Below are 19,785 nucleotides of genomic sequence, written 5' to 3'. Positions count from 1 at the left end.
ACATTTTTAATTTTAATTTTATATTGTTTTACATTGCAAGATAACTGCCTCCATTTCCTCAATCACAAGTCACAATGTTATATTATTTATTTAGATGGGACAATGAGTATTGAACATTTACATACTAGAGTTTGCTATGCCGGAGTTAGCAAGAGTGCAAAATTTTATAACAGGAGACATTAAAAACAATTAAGAGTACAAAACAATTGTCTGTCTTAGCAGCCTTCAGTGTGTATCCTTTTTCATTCAAATTAATTTGTTATGACAATAATTGAATTTAAAAAAAATAAAATTTACTGATATATATCATGTCATGATATGACTCATATTACTTTTAAAACTTTTAGTAATTGTCTTTTTTTATGACACAAAATGAATGTTGTTGCTTTTGTTTTTTAAAGATAACTTGATATCCATACTATTTATTAAATCTCTTGGCATATATAGAGCTTCCATAAAGCCTCAACAATTAGAAGACTAACCAAACAACTACTGGAAATTGAAAACCTTTTAAACGGCTATTGAACGTGGTTTATTGAAAAAATAAATAAACCATTGTTAAGGTAAATATTGAATGTATTTGTGTCTGTCATTGTCGCCTTTTAACATGTCTCACTCCCAGTGGGTTGGGAAAGAATTAACCTGAACAGAATCCCTGGGTCTAAAAGATGATTAAATAAGTGCTGGCGTAATTTCAAAGCATATAAAAAGGGATATATTTTGATTCAGAATGACTTCAAAATTATACGTTTTAACCAGCGTATCAACATTTTGGAAACATTCATTTCCTCTTTCTTAACATCTGTATATTAGGCAATTTGGTAAACATTCTCTACAGTTGTGGTTCTCTTGACTACCATGAAGTCCTTTATCATACACAATAAATGTGGTGCGGGACTGACGTTCTTTGAATGATGGTGATGTGTGCTGATAAGGATTTAGCAATTCTGATGCTTTATCGATTCCTGCTTATCGATCCGATTTTTTATTGATTCCCAAATAGGCTGAAAAACAAGTCGTACATGAGTACAGAAATGAATACAACCTGCTTTATTAAAATAAATATCAGGTTTATTAATATAAATCTTAATTATTCGCTGCTGAGAATAAACAATACTCAAATGAGTAAAATTAGTCCACAAGTCAAGCGGATATTGGCTTAGGATAATAAATTAACTTCATTTTTATCATTATCACACAACGTTAGCCAGTATATAAATCTCTTAGCTGCCGAAACCAGCAGGCTGCTTTTATTGTGAAATATGTAGGTATGATACTACACCTGTCACCGAATTAGCTTAACTGAATTGCAGCCTGAGTAACAACACTGAATTCACACCAACCACTATGAATTACTGCTCAAACATGAACCATCCTAACACTACGTTATAAGTGCATAAAGAAATGTGCTTTTAACTAGACATGACGTATGTAGAGCTGACGTACTGGGCCAGGTGCGCTATCATGAACACACATATGGCTTTCATTCACATTAATTCACCAAACTACATCAACATGAGTAAAGACCAACTGTTCGGTTCGAGGTCACTTCATAAAATTAACAGGTCTAGACAATTAATACAGTAATTAATACTATTAATTATTAATCTTAGTAAAAATGGAATGAACTGATGTTGACAGATTTATTCCATTTCAGGTTTATGACCTGTGTTCGATGAAGTTTGAATAAAAATGAACAAAGGCAAACAAGAGTTTACATTGTATGCTGCCTAGCAAGCCTTTTTGGAGGGCTGGAATCAAAGATCCGAACACCAACAAACTATATAAGAGCTGGGTAATCACGCTTTCATTTACGCACACATAACTTCTAGTTAAGTTATCACTTCACCGCCAAAGCCCACTAGTCAGCTCGTCAACAGCTTTCTGCATAACTCCCCATTTGGAATATCATACTGATCTCACTTGAGTAAGCTCACCTCTGACGTTGACAGTGGTGAATAACATATTCCTCACATCAGACAAAGGAGACCTCCATAAACAACAGTATTTATTTATCTTTTACTTTGGGGCCTTTTCTACGGCATCGCATGTAGCAGCTCAGCTCACCTCTGCAGCCGCTTGTGTGTGTGTGTTTGACATTATCGCAAATTTGCGAGTGGGGTGCGTTTGTTCACAGTGGCGGCGCAGCCCGGGAACAACCGATTGCAGAATTGTAAAGGGTTTTTGTTAGCGATTCCAAAGAATCGTTTGACTAAGAACCGGTTCCCAAACAAAACCGATCAACGATGCGCATCCCTAGCTGCATGGTTATCACAACTTCTCCATGTAAGTCCTTCCAGCAGCTGCTTTTGTAATACGAGTGCCAACAATGCAGAGTTTGTGTTACAGCGAGCTTCAGTCCATGTTGGAACATTCAAGACCAGAGATGTTAGCCTAGCCTAGCACTGGTATTCAACAGCTTGTTTATCTGTTTGTTTCAGGCTCAGGTGAGGACGGAGGAGCCCGTAACCACAGCATTGAGTGAAAGCATTCCCAAGTTCTACTTCCCGCAGGGCCGGCCCCAAGCCAACGTCAACATTGACAGCCTCATTTCCAAAATTGAGAAAACATTTTCCCAATTTCCAAATGAAAGAGCCACCGTTGAGGACATGGGGCAGGTTGCCAAGGTGAGAATTTGTGTCATTGAGGCACCCATTCAATTATTTACATTTTTGCCATTTATCTTCACCACTGTTTGCTGATGTTAAAACAACAAAGAAAATAACATCATTAGTGAGGAATCTGAATGAAGAGAGCAATGACTTCCTCTGGGAAGCGTTCAAAGGATGCAACACTGCTTCTCAAGCCACTCTTTACACCAGTGGTTCTCAAACTTTTCAGCCCTTGACCCCCAAAATAAAGGTACCAGGGACCCCCATTGTACCTGAAGGTGGTTGAACACAGACATGAACATTGAACAGTCATGTGGCGACAGGGCCATCTATAAGGGGGAATAAAGGGGAGAGCTTGGGGGTCCCACGATGGTCATTTGTTCTATGAATCTGTGATAACATTTATTCATCTGAATAATATCCACTATTATCCAGGAAGTTTATTATTATTTTGTATATAGTCATCTTAAAGATGTAAATCATGAACCACCAAAAAAAATGTGGCAAGAAAAAGTGATGAAAATAGGTTAAAATATGGCAAGTTTGGTGGAGTTGCAGAAAAAAGAGTTCAAAAAAAAAAATCTTTCTTAAAGGCATCTGGCGACCCCCCCCCCAGTATTTCAGGACGCTAAATGGGGTCCCGACGCCATGGTTGAGAACCCCTGCTTTACACCTTTAATGATGCCTTTATACTGAACTCCTACTTTTTATTTTATTCCACTGTTTTCACATGTCTTTCTTTACATCTACTCACACATCTGCCCTTTCCTCCTGCTCCCTCTATTCCCAGGCCTGTGAGTGTCCTCTTTATTGGAAAGTGCCATTGTTCTGCTTAGCTGGAGGCGACAGGACGGGCTTCGTGTCCGTCCACAAATTCGTGGCCATGTGGAGAAAGTAAGACAATAACTGCTCTTATTCTCACTGGATCACTGATGCATTCACTCACAGCCAAACGGCTCACACACAGTCTTCACAAAAACAATGACGACCCGCTCGCTGGGGGATCACAGATGCCACATGCAACTCTCTGTTTTTATGACATTTTTCTTCTCAGCACTTAACAGCAACGATTGCTCCTGTGAGCCCCACAAGGGTGTAGTCACTGTATATAACTGTATATAAATGAAAACAACCATTCAGTGTCACTCTGTATCACGCTGAAAGGAATACCATTGGGGCTTTCCAGCTTGTACTGAATGCTGAATACTGTTGTGTGCTCAAGCCTCCAGAGAGGAAGGCAGACCTGGCCTTTGACTTCCAATCATCGCTGAGCCATTCTCAGATGAGAGACCACAGCAGACATTTGCAGTTCTTTTACTACCCTGACACTCCTGCTGTAGTGCACCTGCTTTGGCACTTTTGAATTAAGCTATTTCAAGCCATTGGTCTTGAGAATGGCCACGTTTACATGTGGGCTTAAATTCAGAGTAAAAGTTAATTTCTGTTTAAACTGGCCTTGTAAAAACTTGATTCCAAATGTAATTCAGAATTAAATTTAAATCCTGATTAGGTAGCTGCTTTTTTCAGATTTTAATTCCACTTTAGGTTTTGTGTATGCTCAACTTCACGCGCTGATGACGACATATTCCAAGGTTGCTGCCGGACTGCAGCTGAGACTATTTATTTTATAAGAGCCTCAAAAGACATGGAGACAAAAAACATGCAGACATTTACACGGACACATGGACTTATTACGCATACATGGATATCGGCAAATGGAACAGCCTTGATTAGGGGCATGAAGCAACAGACCCACAGAACTTCACTAATGACGTGCGTTATGTATTTTTATTTAAGTTAATTTGTCACTCAACGTCCTGTATATTGGAGGTAGAGCAGCTGTTGCACTGACCGCTGGCTTTGATTGACCAAAGTACGGTCTTCTTTCTCCTTCTCCTGCTCTGCGGACCAAAGTGAAACCGTAAGTTATTGTCAAGCTGTTGCCTCAACACTACCATAAAAACGGTTCTTATGTGAAAAAAAGGTTTGTGTTTTTTCCAATGGACGTGATACGTCACATTCGCCCCCTATCCATTGAGAATGCTTCCCAATCCCCAGACCTAAAGTGGAATTAAATAAAGCCGAATAAAGCACTATTACTATTTCCATGTAAACACGAAGCAGAACACTTTAATTTGGAATCATTATTTCTGAATTGAAAGACATCTTGGCCAATATTAGTTTTTTTAAAAGAGAGAGAGTTAAAACCCAACACCCAATTAGGAGGACGTGCCGGGCTTGCAGCAATCTGTTCTCTCTTTTCTCTTCCAGAACTCTGCTGACCTGTCACGATGATGCTTCTAAATTTGTACACCTCTTGGCTAAGCCTGGCTGCAGTTACCTGGAACAAGATGACTTTCTTCCATTCCTGCAGGTAGTGAGCCTGGCACTCCTAAGGGCAGGAATTGGCTGCGTGAGCTGGCCATATTACATTGGCTTGGGTACTGCAAACAAGACTTAATTTTCTGAATGCCCTGCTGAGGCAGCGCTGTTTTTATGTGGTGGAAGACTTGGAATGTTAGTGTAAGTAGTGTTTCAGTGGAATATACAGAGTAAAGATTCCCTTGAGGATAAGGAATTATTAGTGAGGAAATGAAAACGAAAATGTGCCAAAGTCTAAACTCCAAATATATGGAATCATGATTCATTCAGGGGTTTTTGTTTGACAAATTTCTAATTGCGTTTCGTGAAATCCCGGGCTTGTAAGACCTGCTGGGGGAACTGTTTGTTTTCTCCTTCTAGCTGACAAGCAGTTTGTGTTCCACACTGGCCCCGCCCCCCTACCTTGATTCATTTTAATGCCTGCAGGAGCTTCCTGCTCTGGGCTGAACACCCGTTAGCATAGCAGCACAGATGTCTTGTGGCACACGCTGTTTAATTTGTACGATCCTACTCAGCGAATCGCCCTTGACTGTTTTGATGAATGAAAGGCGGATTGCAGTGGAGTAGATTTGACTGTCCCCGCCTGTTTCCTGCGCCCCATGATTTATGTGTTTCTCTATTATTTAATTTCTCACCGTAAGAGTCAAAGAGTTGCTACGGCTGCCCTGAAATAAGGCCTTTTAATTCCAGCGCCTTCTTCGCATTTATGTCAACAATTCTTTCCCAGCAATGAGGGAAACCTAGCAGTATTAAAAAACACACATACACACACAATAAGGGGAAATTTCAGAGCAGCAATGTATCTAATGTTGATTTAATCGCAGCACTTATTCATGACTTTAAGACACATGACAGAAGAAAAGGTCACCGATGACCTTTTTCTGACCTTTTCATTAATTTTCTCTCAAAATTAAAAAAAAAAGCATGAAACCTATCCCCAACCAGATGACCTACCGTAATGTTTCCAATTCCAAAGAATCATTGGTTTTAAATTGAAACACGCGATGTGACAGATGTGTACAATAAGAAGCATTTTAATTTCCAAGCTTGAACGTCATGTACACTTACTGCTTTAAACAACCAAAACATAGCATTGTGTTGTCTTATCTTTTTATGAAGAAAATGTGCAGGCTTGATGCAATTATTTATATTATTTCAGGATGTGGTGAACTCACATGCAGGCCTTGCCTTTTTGAAAGAAGCACCAGACTTTCACTCTCGATACATCACCACGGTACCCTAACACAATGCACACAGATAAACATCATTTAATTAAAGTAGGATTTTGGGGCTTTTGACAACAAAAATGAACTGGATGTGTGTGGTTTTTTTTTTTGTAGGTGGTTCAAAGGATATTTTACAATGTCAACCGGACGTGGACTGGAAAAATAACATGCTGTGAACTCAGGAAAAGTAACTTTCTTCAGGTAAAATGTGTTCTTTTTTTTTCTACTTCAATGTATTTTTGTCTATATGGCTTTAAAACATGTTATATTCACTTTATAAACAGATTATTTTTAGCTCCTTAAATTAAACACCTTTTTTTGTGAATAAATGATCATGAAGCTCTTTTGAATTATAAAAGTGGAACATGCACCAAACCTTCTTCACCTTCCCTTTGGCTGAACAGAATGTGGCGTTGCTCGAGCAGGAAGAAGACGTGAACCAGCTGACAGATTTTTTCTCCTACGAACATTTTTACGTTATCTACTGTAAGTTCTGGGAGCTGGATACTGACCATGACCTCTACATCGACCAGATGGACCTGGCACGACACAATGACCAGGGTAAACAAACTCACAATCTGGACGAATCTTACACCTTTATGAGTGTCGGATTAAACATCAGCCAACTCCATATACTTATATTTACCAAAAGCATCGAATTTATTCTATTCCCATGCCACATGTGGCCTTTGGTCTAATTTAGTTTGGCCCTTGAAGTAAATGTGCAAAGAGACAGAAAAATACACAAAACAAAAGCAGGAATACATTAAAAAATACAAAGAATTACAACAATGGAGAAAAATAGAGTAAAAACAAGAAAAACACAGAAAATTAACAAACTGACAACAGTAATAAACAAATTTACTCCAAATAACTCTAAATGAAAACAAAATGACTCAAAAAAATATACAAAATTACTGCAAATGACAACAAAAGTATGCAAAAAACACAATAAGACTCAACAAACCCCCAACACTAACAAGCAAGCAAAACGACAACAGAAGTACACAAGAATTAGTCAAAAAAACGTAAAAATGACAACATTAATACACAATATGATTCCAAAAAGCATACATTTTACAGGAAAAATACACAAAAGGACAACAGAAATGCCGAAAATGCAATCGTAACAAGCAAGACAACAACAAACATACACAGAATTGACAGAAAAACACACACAATTCCTATTAAAAAAAAAAACACTTTCTTCTCTCTTGTTAATGCTCAGATTGGTCATTATTCTAAATGCTGACATGAATGTTGATAATGTGACCCTTCGATCAAACAAACACATTATTGTTGCACCTGCTGTGATATAATTTGCCCACCTCTGAGTATTGAAGAGAGAGAGAAAGGATTACATTTGTTTTAAAACATTTATGACATAATTACGACAGTTATTGTCCAACAGACGTGCAACCTGCCTCTGTTTATTTTTCAGCTATCTCACAAAAGATGATCGAGAGAATATTCTCAGGAACGGTGACGAGGTGAGTCAGAAATATACGCGGATGATTAAATACATACAGTCGCGTTGTCTCAAGTGCAGATTCATCGTTGCTTTTTCTTAAACCACTAGAGACAGACGTGTGTTTAAGGAGGGACGGCTGAGTTATGGCGATTTCGTGTGGTTTCTAATTTCAGAGGAGGACAAAAAGACAGAGACCAGGTATGCAGAAGATAACTGCTGCTTCAGCACATGTGGCTCGTACAAAACGATGATCTTTCTAGTGTCTATGCTTCAATATCAAACTAAAGAAAGATATTCCAAACCTCTGTTTGTTCTCTGATACACTTTCAGTGGAAGGAAGACATCTTATTTTGTACAACCAATCCCAAACTTTAATTCAAACAAGAATAAAGTAGGCTCCGACCTGTGATCCAAATATCTATTACTTCACCAGGCAGGATTCACAAGAGGAATAATGTATCAGTAAAAATCAATATTAGATGTGTTGTGAATGTGCTATTTTAGGTGCATAAACAATTTTTCTTATAAGTTTATTGTACTGGCACGCCATTGTTTGAAAACAAAGTCTTAAATTCAATGTTAAGGTTGGCATTTATGAGAAAACTCTCACCTACAGTGTAGCCTGTTGCTGTTTGTAAACATCAGTTATCAAGCTCAATCCTCAATCCATGTGTGGGACATTGTGGAGCCATAGAAGAAAAAAAAAAGCTTAAAAAAAATTACTTGATTGCTAAGCTAATTATGTAGCTTCAACCACAGTCACAGGATAAGCTAAAGCTCATAAACAATGCTCCTTTTTATGATTATTTATTGATTTAGAAAAATATTAATTAAAAAGTTTTTATATTGTTCACTTGGTCTTAAAAATGTATTATTCACTACATTTGAACCATTGCAAAGACAGTTTGTGGGATGTAACGTCTCTTCCTTTAGTTTATCCTTTTCTCTTCTCTCACTTCCTATGAGTCATAGGGAGTTATAGGGGTTGTTGGAGTAAACTTTCCTGAAATCAAAAGAATTTACACTTCTGATGGGTATTGCTTTTTTAACAGTGTTGGAGAAAAATTCTGGTATTGAGAGTAAACTCAGGAGTGATTAATTAAAATGTTGCAATGTAGCACAGAGACATCAAGTAGGGCCCACGGGGCTCAAATTCACAGCGGCGTGTGAAAGCAAAGCTGACATTCTCCTCTGTTACTCTCTGTTCCAGTATAGAGTACTGGTTTCGCTGTATGGACCTGGATGGTGATGGCGTGCTCAGCATGTATGAACTGGAGTACTTCTACGAGGAGCAGTGTCAGAAGTTGGAGACCATGGCCATCGAACCCCTTCCCTTCGAAGACTGCCTCTGCCAAATGCTTGACCTCGTCAAACCTGAGGTCGAAGGTCAGAGCAGTTTCATATTCACACACGCACACACACACTGGCAGGTCTTCACACATCCTGCTTTATCTAAAGTCAATGCAGAGGAGACACACATAGATTTTCAGGTCATTGATCATTAGCTCAGAGAACAGTTATAGATTGGACTGATCTGTTCTGCCTGCTGCCAGCTGCTGGTGTCAACACACACTCTGCAGCGTTTAGCTCTGACTCTGTGCCTCTCGTTTATACTCGCCCACTGTGAGGTTGTGTATGGATAGTATTGATAGCTCCAACATGGAATGTGACCAGTAGGCAGCCTGGCTGCTCGGTAACATGTAAGCTGAGATGTACCAAGTGCGTCTCAGTATCTGTGATGTTTTCCTCAACAGTTGCAGGACGGTACGACACGTACACATTTCACCTACACATGTATTGAGCACCAGCCGTAGATGATCACACATGACCACAGCATTTTTTATGAACAGGTATTTATAATCCAGAGGGGAATTCACCAGCAGGCTGTACATGGATTAGTATTTATGGGATATGTTTGTAACGGCTAATAAAGCCATAACTAGTGAGCCTCCTCAAAGGACAAGCCTTCTCTAGGGTTGGTATCTGAATTAGAGCTGGTTAATAAATGTCCCTATGTGGCATTTTGCGTCAGCAAATCTAACCCAGAATTGTCTTTCTGCTCAGACTTCATTTGAAATAAAGTTATGGAGATTTATATCGTATATCGCCTTTTTGAGAAAAAATATCGAGATGATATGATATCGCCAAGCCCTAATCTGAATGATTAAATGGAAGTATCCAGAACAAAATATTTGTACTCATTTTTACAGTGTAATCTTAGCTGCTGCAAATAAACAAATATCAGATTATATCTCCTGCATCTAAAATCTCTCATATAATAAATATTGTCTTTATTGAGGTTATTTTTTTACACTAATTAAATTGTAGCATATTCTTCTGTTTATGGTTAAATTGTCTGTAACCATTGGTTATTAATAAATGGATCAGTTTTCTCTATTTTTTCTCTGTTTAAGTAAAATCCCTTGATCGAGCCTATTCAAACACTCTAAAAATACAAATGAAATTATAGATGTATGATTCGTACCAACATTGGATCAGTATCACTCAAGACTGCAATATCGGAATCGGAAGTGCATCATGACACCCCATGTGAAAAATAGTGACTTCATTCAATTGTTTGAGGTCATAAATACACACTTTTTAAATAACAGGATAACACAAAAGAGAAGCTTAATTTCTGTAATCACATCTAAAATATTTCTTGTATAAAAAGACATGCCTATTTTAACCATAAATGCCAATGTGTCAAAGCTCAGCATGCAGATTAAAGAAATGGGAATAAGAGGAAATCCCTTCATTTGCACTGGTTACAGTCCCCATTCAAATATTTAGTTAAGATCAACACCTGCACTGACAAAATATGACAGATCACCAGCTGTTCCCTGTGAGCTTGCTGTACGTCTCTTCTGCTTGTTTCCACTTTTTAGCAGTAGGTGTGGTTCAGTGTTTATCTTCATAGTCTGTTTGATTTGTTCTGTGCAGGGAAGATCGCTCTCCGAGACCTGAAGAAATGCAAGATGTCACATATTTTCTTCGACACATTCTTTAACATCGAGAAGTACCTGGACCACGAACAGAAGGACCCATTCTCAGTCATCCGAGTGAGTGAAGAGAAGCTAATCAGGTTTTAAGTGTCGTCCAATCAGAGATCTGAGGTCTTCATCCTGGGTTTGTTTCTTTTATCGTTTAGGAAGTAGAGACAGAAGGGCAGGAGGTCTCAGACTGGGAGAGATTTGCTGCAGAGGAATACGATATCCTGGTGGCTGAAGAAGCTGCCAATGAGCAGTGTAATGATGTGTAAGTGGAACTGAAGATTCTCCGGGCTTGTTTTACTAAAAAAATGTGTACAAACAAATATATATACATGAAAGTTTGGCCTATTTTACATTCTAGAGAGCATAATATTGTAATATTTCTATTTACAAACAAAATATTTTGGTATGAATGATTGAAATGTCGTCCATCAGTTTAAAACTGTTGAAGGAGCAGGTAAACTCCGTAGGGACAGAACCACAGGCGTAACTATCAACTGGTCACCGGGGCCCAGGTGCTGTAAGGGGACCATAAAGGATGGAAGAAAAAAAAGCAGAACTCTCAAAAAGCGCCCGATATGAATGGAATAGCTTGGGTAAGGTAACGCTTAGTGACTGGTACGGGAGGGCGAAAGAGAAATTACAGTTTGTCCAATCACCCTGACACCTGTCAGTCATGATGAGTCAAGATGACTATCATTCAACACTAAAAAGAAGTGGTGTGCAAAAGAGGAAGGAAAGAAAGAAATAGGATGAGAGTCAAGCTAAATAACAAAGTTCTTTACTCATACCCAGGCAACAGTTAGCATCCCGCTGTAGGCTCGTGCTAGCTTGCCAGTTAGTTCCAATGAAGCACATCATTGACACTAGCGCCGCGTCCCACATCTCCGAGCAGCCAGAAGGAGAGACATCCCTGCCCCCTGCCCGGCACCAGTGGACCCGTTGAGGGAATTATTCGGCCCGACTAATTCGACTGTATTTAAGTACGACTTTACTCTGCCTCCTGACACTAAGACAAAAAACTATATGATAGCCGTAAGATGAGCTTTTAATGAGTGAGTACAGCTTCTATTTGTTTTTAAGTGGGATTCAAACCTATAGCAATGCACTTTTAAACTCGTAGTTCTGAAATATGTGACCCTGATGTATGACATACAATCCTGCAGTTCACCTATTCTCTTTCACATTGATTTGGGATAATTGAACAAATAACAGATTTGTGAAAAATGTGGTCTTGAGATGCATTTAAAGAGTAACTAAACCCTTGCTTTTGTCTGACCTGCCACTATTAGGGAAATTTCAAAAATGCCTTGATAATGGGACGTTAGACACGCCCACTCATTCGCCACTCAGCCCTGTCCGCAGACAGACGGTAATACACACACAATGATGTGTCTGTAAACACACGAGTTCATAAGCTGAGATGTCACTACTACCACAGACACACACAATGACGACGTGAAGCTCACTAACAGCCTTTCAGACACCACTCAGGGGCAAAAAGCCCTGCTTTCCCACCTCCTCACTTACCCACCCGTCCGCGCAGAGACAGACGGGAATACACTCATTATGTGTAAATTCTCACATAGCTTGATGAACCCTCTGATTAGTTCAGAATCTGCTCTTTATAGAAGCACAGAGTCAAAAACTTCACAGCTGAAGAGAGGAGTTCCTCATTGGAACTGTCAATCATTGCTCACTGAGGGGTTTGATTGGAGGACAGCCTCCTCCCCCCTCTCAGCTTTTATAGGAGGGGCGGGGCAAACAGTGGAAGTTGATGACGCAGGGCAATCCAAAGAATCCATCTCAGCCAATAGCAAAATTCAAATGTAATAGGCGGCATTCAACCCTTAGAGGCCAGTTTACAGCAAAATACGCAAATGTTAAAAGTTGGACCAAATACCCTAATACCCAAATGTATATTTGTCAGGAAAAAAAGTGGGTTTGGGGTTTAGTTACTCTTTAATGAAGAAAAACAGTAAAGACGGATTAAGATGGCTGTGTAAGAGCAAATATTGTAATAAGAAGGAAGCTTATCTTGATGTGCGTGTGCACAAAATTAAAATTACACCGGGGCCTATCACCATGATGTTTCGCCACTGGACAGAAAGTGCGACTTTTTACTCGTTATATTATTTATAAGAGACTAGCGTGATGTTTGATTATTGCAGTAAAAGAAGCAACTTATCCATGCATCGCTTTTGATGCTCAGGTTTGTTGCGAAGAGTCTGGGCTTGCAGGTGAAAGTTGTCACTTGTCAGCTGAGCTAAACTAAGGTGGATGTCAGAGTGTTTCCTGTCAGAGTGGTCAGTGCATGTAGCCCACAGGCAGAGCTCAGAGGATGGTGTGGAGCTGCTGTAAGGCAGTGACGAATGAGGCTGTTGACAGGAATGTTGTTGTGGCAATTTTAGGAACACCCCCGACTTCTAAAGACAGCAGGTAAGACATTTAGGGCAGCTGCACAAACAGTGTTCTCTGGGCACCTCCGGTCTGAAACCCACTCCTCGCTGTGGACAGGGCAGTGGTGTGTGTCTGTGTGTGTGTTCGGGCTGGGAGTCGGTTTTTGACCTGGACAGCTTCTGTTGTGATCCTCCCTGTGCTTTAAAAAGCTGCTCTGTCCTTCATGTGATGCTCCTGTGTCTCCTCCAGTCTCACTGTATTAAGCCTCTGTTTAAAGCACTCACACATTTTGGGAAACTCACGTTCTTTCTTTCCTGCCAAGAAATGTATTTTTAAAAATCTGCCACTGATTGTAAATCTGGATTCCGAAAATTAGGTTTGGGGTCGATTACATTTTTTAATTACAATTATGATTTTAATTACCCATGTTCAATTACAATTCAATTGTGATTACGGTCACCAGCATTTTCCTCTTGAAAGTCGATTACAATTATATTCTCAATTACTAAAGTTGAAATTAAGTTTATCACAATTACTGAGCCTGAAATAAATACCCCCATAAAACGTATCCTTCCTCTTGTGTTAGCTTTCTGTTAGCATCTCTTATAATAACAGGTCAGTTTTGAACCATGTCTTAAGTCAGCTGTAAAATACACTAAAAAATGAATCATCATCTCATTTGTCACCTTGTTTGGTTTCCTAATCAATGAAATTATTTGGGCATCTGAGCCTTTTTTTCTGTCCGTTTACCCTTAGATTCTTCATTTTTTTTTTTTATGCTAAAATGATCCTGAAGAGAACTGACCAGTAAACTTGATATGAAACATATTTTAATAATTGTTAACTATGTGTAAGCCATAGAACTGTAACATGGTTCCACGGGTTTGCATTTAGTTACATTTAAAGGAGCATAGAGCAGGATTTGAGCAAAAAATAAACATTTGTTTTAAGTTTTCTTAACGCTAATGGGTGATGAATCATGAAGCGCTCTAAACCAAAGAGAACGAGTCCACACACATTTCCACCTATTGCTTTGATACATTTTGTACTGCTGTTCTGGGCGTGAATTTCCCGCGCAGTTCTGCGGACGTGAAGTCAAATGACGCTGGTGCACATTCTCGACGGCTTGGAGAGGCATCCCAAATAAAATAAAAAAGAATGAGAAGAAGACTGCTTGGAGACTGTAAGAAGACAAGGATGGTGGACTAAACTACTGTTTGGTTCCACAGATGCATGCAGTGGCATGTGCACAGGTCTTGCAGTAAACGGTCACATGAACGGAGAGTAAATAAATAACCGTGTCACAGTTGGAGTGTGGATCGGGCCGTATTTTCTTGTCTGAGTCCAACCCGACAGTGAAAACCTAGTTTTTTTTCCTCAAATAAATGACATATTTACATTTGTTTTAGTGGTAAGCACTGATTTTATTAACAAACAACTGTTAATGTCAACATCAGATCAGCGCACGAGTAACAAGCGAAAGTCAAACAAACAGGGGCGCAGTGCACGCAAGAGACCCATCGGATCTATTTACATAATCCATGTATGAAAGATGAGGGTAATCTATGTTATTGTGCAGAAAAAGGAATGTTTTAACGTTGTACTCCTTTATAATTGTCCTCTGCTCCATTCTCCCAGCACCGTGAATCACAGCTCTCACTGTTACAGATAATCAGCTGTGGCTGCTGCAGCAGTAAATGAAAAATGCTGCGCGCAAACAACACTATGTGACTGAACCCGAACACCAGTTCTAAATATCTGTCTGAACCTGACCCGTCCGGTGCCGTCGGGTCCCGTCAGCGTTCGGTCAAGTATTCATCGTTTATCCACAGTATCAGCTGTGCTCCGTTGATAAACAGTTAATGCCCCGGAGTCTGATTTCTAGATCCTGCCCTATGCTCCTGATAGTTTTTATAGAATTTCTTAATTTCTCTATCTTAACTCAATTACAATTTAAACACAATTACAGCATCAAAGGATGTTTTTTCCAATTATAATTTTGATTAATTATCAATTACAGGATTACAATTATAATTGACCCCAACCCTGCATTACCTGATGTCAACTTTAGCTCCTCCTAACTGTTGTCTAAATTTTAATGCTGTGAGTATTTCACTGTGAACTGGCAGGAAGGTGCAGGAGTGTGTCCTCTTTCACCCTCGTATGGCGTCCAGTCGTGCCGTGGTCACATGCTTTGTTTAAAGTTATGATTTCATTTTTTATCTCTGTCTTAAAGCAACATATCCAGATGTGCATGGCGTGTTTTCACTTTATAGTCACTGCTTTTAAGAGGAGGAGATCAAACGGGAAACTTTCAGCTGTAATTCAATGAAATGTAAGGCTTTTGCTGCAGTTACTGGATAAACTGCGAATAAAAATGAAACATTCAGGAGGACTTGGAGGGTTGCAGTGTGGCAGTTGACTCAGGTCACACAGTGAGGTACACCAAGGACAAGACGGCGGTCCATCACAGGCAGAATTCAGTCAATGTGGCAAGTAAATCACAAATAAATCATTGCTCGATGCCCGTCATGCCAAAATGATTATTCATTTGTTTCAGTGTACGCAACTTCCTCAAAGCACATCATCGAAAAACCCACGTCTTGACAAATTTGTTCAACTGAATTATTGCAAAAATTATAATCCTTGTATGTATTTAAAAGCCACTGATAAGTCTAGAATTATTTTAAATATCTAAAAAAACAAGAGTTTTATTTGTCAGATGAATGAGTGTTCAAAGGTATTTGCTGTAAAATACACTGAAAATTTTTATCTACCATCTAATTTGTATTTCATCTTTTGGTTACCTTGTTAGGCTTCCTAATCAATATTGGTATTAATGTTTTTGGTGTGGGAGTCTGAGCCTTTTTTCTGTCTGTATACGCCTAGATTTTTTATTTTTTTATTTTTTTAGTGGTGAAAGGATCCTCAAGAGAACTGACAGGAAAACTTGATCTGAAACATATTTTAATAAATATTAACTCCATACTGTATGTGTAAGCCATAGAACTGTAACATGATTCACCATTGAATTTTAAATGACAGTTGTGATATAATGTCTATGCCAATTACAATTACAAATCTGACTATCTGAGCTCAATTATGATTACAACAGCAACTTATATTTTCAATTACGATTACAATTATTATTACGTCATAGTTATAATTAATTACCATTTATTCAATTACTCAATGTTTGAGTCAAGTTACAACCTTAATTGATGAGGAACAGTTTGGATTGCTTTTCCTTATTATCACAATAATGAAGATCAGTTCTAGTCTCGACTGGTTTTGACGGATAATCCCAAGTCCATGAAAACGCTCTTAAATCCAAGACGAGACCTTTACCGATCCTGACTAATACAACGCTACCTTTGTTTAAAACACTAGCTGTGTTACCGTTACAGATTTCTGCAAAATAAAAGCCATATTTCTAAATGTCGACAAAGTACAAATTGAGCTTTACATGTGTTTCTCTTGAACGTTGTTTTGGGCAGGAGCATCGTAACTCCCATGAAATCTCATCCCTTGAGACTTTGCTCTAGGAACATAGACGCTCAGAACCTCCTTATAAAACAGTGTTTTTTGTTGTTTCATGTCTAATGTGGCACTAAGAATTTAATTTTTAAGTATAATGCTAAGAAATGTCCCGCTCTAATCTTCTGTCTACACGTACCGCGCCATGTTTTCTTAAAGAGAAGTGGTCATGTGACCAGGTACCTCATGTTCTGTGATGTGTATTTGCAGAAAAAGTGTTTCCATAGCACTTTTGCGACACATTTCAGTATTGAAACGTCTGAAATTCCTCCTCGTAAAAGCATAAAAAAAAACCTTTGAGTGCAATTTAAGTGTTTTTTTAGAAATTCAGGCATTTCCTGTAGCAGTTTTTATTGCGCTATTTTGATTTTGCGCATTTCCAAGGGTAATGGAAACGCAACTTGTGAGACATTGGCTTTCATGGGAACGACCAGAGGAAAACAAGTGTCAACACAAGCACCTGGAAGTTGTTTTTATGTCAGAGATGTACACTTTGACTGAGCTGCTTGTGTCTAACTTGTGTCTCCCTGTGTGTTTGCTCAGGTTTGAAAAGCCTTTGAGTCCATTGGGGCAGCACATCTCCTCTGAGCTTGGGCTCACCAAGAGGCACTTCTTTGAGATTCCCAGTCCGCACTGCAACTTAGACGAGTACGAATACGAAGCAGACTTCGACTGACGGACGGACGGTGTCCTCACAACCTGAACAATTTTTTTTTGGCGGAAATTGTTGAATGGAGCTCGAATCGCTTTCAACCTAAAGTCATGCATTGGGCCTTTCTTATATCCAGGGAAAGAAGGATCTCACACACACATCATTTAATACAGTGTAGACACAGCCGTAACCAGTGAAGTCGTATTAACACGTTTTCTGAACGTCATCCTTTATATTGCAGGACTTCAGCTGGAGTTTAGAACATCTGTGTTTTATTATCCCATTCACTTGATCCTGAAACCACATTGGTTTGATTCATGTTACATTCCGATGAGCATTACCAAGAGGTTTCTTATGACGTTGTAAACTCACTACAAGTCAATTGAATCTGAAAAGTTAAAAGGAAAGCTGCCGTCAAGCCTTCTGCACACAAGCTGTAACACAGCAGGCACTGTGCAGGTCCATACTCATCATGCCTAACACGTTTGTGTACCATGAATTTATATAAATGATTGTAAATATTGCCTTTGTGCTTGCTGTGATGTAAATGATTAGAAGGGAGTGTTTTAGACCTTTTTCTATGTTACAGAAGGTTGAATTTAAATGTGTTGGTTTTGGTTAAATTATTAATAAAGCCTTGGAAGAGCAAAACAACGCCGGCTCTTTATTTGACCATGCTCATGTGATCCCTGCCATGGTTTCTACAGTACATTTTCCGACTGCATTTTAGCCTCTGCTACAACAGCTGCAGCTGTCTACAACACACAGCAATCAGCCATAACCTTATGACCAACTGCTGAGTGCGCAGCTCCAACTTTGACCCTTCAACTTGGCCTCCTCTGAAGACGTGCTATTTATTCTTGCAAAAATGTAATAATACATTTGGTATATTGCTTAGTTGTGACCATCAGCAGCCATCCCTAAGGAAGGGTAAGCAAAACTTTATTAGAGGTTAAGATATAAAAAGAGAACGGCCTTGCTAAACCTGGAACATGAAAAATAGAAGTTGCTGTTACTTTTTTACTAGCCTGTTTTATCTGTTTTACAGCTTGATCTCAAAATGCAGTAAATATGATGAGTACACTTAAACTGAGGTGGAAAATGGCTGTAATCATAGGTAAAGCATAAAAATTGACAAACTTAGGGAAAACACTTTTTTGGATAAGGCTATCACAAGACCCTAGAAACTAGTAAAAGTTTAATGAGCACACAAACTGGGATGAAAATGCAGTAAGACACGAAAAACGAGAAGAAGAAAAAAGGGACAAACACCCAAAATCATTGGTAAGGCATAGAAACAAGCATGTTGGCGCAGGAGAGATTTGAAACGGTGAACCTCTGATTACAAGTTTGCTTCTTCAGCCACTTGGCCATCGTTGCCCATAAACATTTAAAATGCGGAGAAAAAAAACAGAAGTAAGAGTAAGGCATATAAACAGGCAAAAAAAAATGTCAAATGCCTCAAAACGGAGGTAAGGCTATAGTAAGGCATAAAATTGGGCGAAAAACTTTCAAACGCCTCAATATGGAGGTAAAGCTATAGCAAGGCATAAAAACGGGGGAAAAAATTGTAAACGCCAAAAAATGGAGGTAAGGCATAAAAACGGGGTAAAAAATTTTAAATGCCAAAACAGAGGTAAGGCTATAGTAACGCATAAAATTGGGCGAAAAAATTTCAAACGCCTCAAAATGGAGGTAAAGCTATAGCAAGGCATAAAAACGGGGGGAAAAACTTTAAATGCCAAAAAATGGAGGTAAGGCTATAGTAAGGCATAAAAACGAGCGAAAAAATTTTAAACGCCAAAAATGGAGGTAAAGCTAAAGTAAGAAAAATTTTCAAACGCCTCCTGACTGAGGTAAGGCTGAGTAAGGCATAAAAAAGTGTGAACAAATTTCAAATGCCTCTTGACGGAGGTAAGGCTATAGTAAGGCATTAAAACGTGCGAAAAAATTTTGAAAGCCAAAAAATAGAGGTGAGGCTATAGTAAGACATAAAAACCGGTGAAAATTTTTCAATCTCCACAATCTAAAGTAACGCAAAAAAACAAGTGAAAAAAATTCAAACGCGTCATGATGGGAGTAAGGCTATAGTTATGTATAAGAACGGGCAAAAGACTTTTAAACGCCTCAATACAGAGGTAAGGCTATGGTAAGGCATAAAATTTTAAAGCACCTCAAAATAGAGCTCAGGTTATAGTAAGGCATAACATTTCTAACAGCATTATTAAATGCCAAAAAATGGAGTTAAGGCTATATTAAGGCATAAAAACCAGCGAAAAAACTTCAAACACCTCAAAAAAGAAGAAAGGCTATAGTAAGGCATAAAAATTTGTATGCCTTACTATAGCGTTACCTTCGTATTGAGGCGTTTGAAATTTTTTCACACTTTTTTTATGCCTTGCTAAAGTAAGGCATAAAAACGGGCGAAAAAAATTTCAAATGCCTCCTGACTGAGGTAAGGCTAAAGCAAGGCATAAAAAAGTGTGAAAAAACTTCAAATGCATCAAAACGG

General features: G+C 38.8%; 1 protein-coding gene across 2 annotated transcripts in view; it reads left to right on the top strand.

The window, feature by feature from the left end:
• ppp2r3b (protein phosphatase 2, regulatory subunit B'', beta) overlaps nucleotides 1-17,927 on the top strand; it is a 36,629-nt gene extending 18,702 nt beyond the window's left edge. For both annotated transcript variants that reach the window (XM_028435681.1, XM_028435682.1), the window contains 12 exons: nucleotides 2,442-2,627; nucleotides 3,403-3,506; nucleotides 4,884-4,986; nucleotides 6,154-6,228; nucleotides 6,335-6,421; nucleotides 6,625-6,781; nucleotides 7,662-7,710; nucleotides 7,800-7,889; nucleotides 8,902-9,077; nucleotides 10,635-10,753; nucleotides 10,843-10,949; nucleotides 17,165-17,927. In XM_028435681.1, coding sequence (XP_028291482.1) covers nucleotides 2,442-2,627; nucleotides 3,403-3,506; nucleotides 4,884-4,986; nucleotides 6,154-6,228; nucleotides 6,335-6,421; nucleotides 6,625-6,781; nucleotides 7,662-7,710; nucleotides 7,800-7,889; nucleotides 8,902-9,077; nucleotides 10,635-10,753; nucleotides 10,843-10,949; nucleotides 17,165-17,297 — 1,386 coding nt within the window. In that variant the 3' untranslated portion in view covers nucleotides 17,298-17,927. The remainder of the gene's footprint in view (nucleotides 1-2,441; nucleotides 2,628-3,402; nucleotides 3,507-4,883; nucleotides 4,987-6,153; nucleotides 6,229-6,334; nucleotides 6,422-6,624; nucleotides 6,782-7,661; nucleotides 7,711-7,799; nucleotides 7,890-8,901; nucleotides 9,078-10,634; nucleotides 10,754-10,842; nucleotides 10,950-17,164) is intronic.
• Nucleotides 17,928-19,785: the final 1,858 nt, after the last annotated feature.

Source organism: Gouania willdenowi, chromosome 21 (assembly GCF_900634775.1).
Source record: "Gouania willdenowi chromosome 21, fGouWil2.1, whole genome shotgun sequence".
NCBI classification, from domain to species: Eukaryota; Metazoa; Chordata; class Actinopteri; order Blenniiformes; family Gobiesocidae; genus Gouania; species Gouania willdenowi.
The sequence above is the reverse complement of the archived record's forward strand: the minus strand, read 5'-3'. Positions and strand labels throughout refer to the sequence as shown.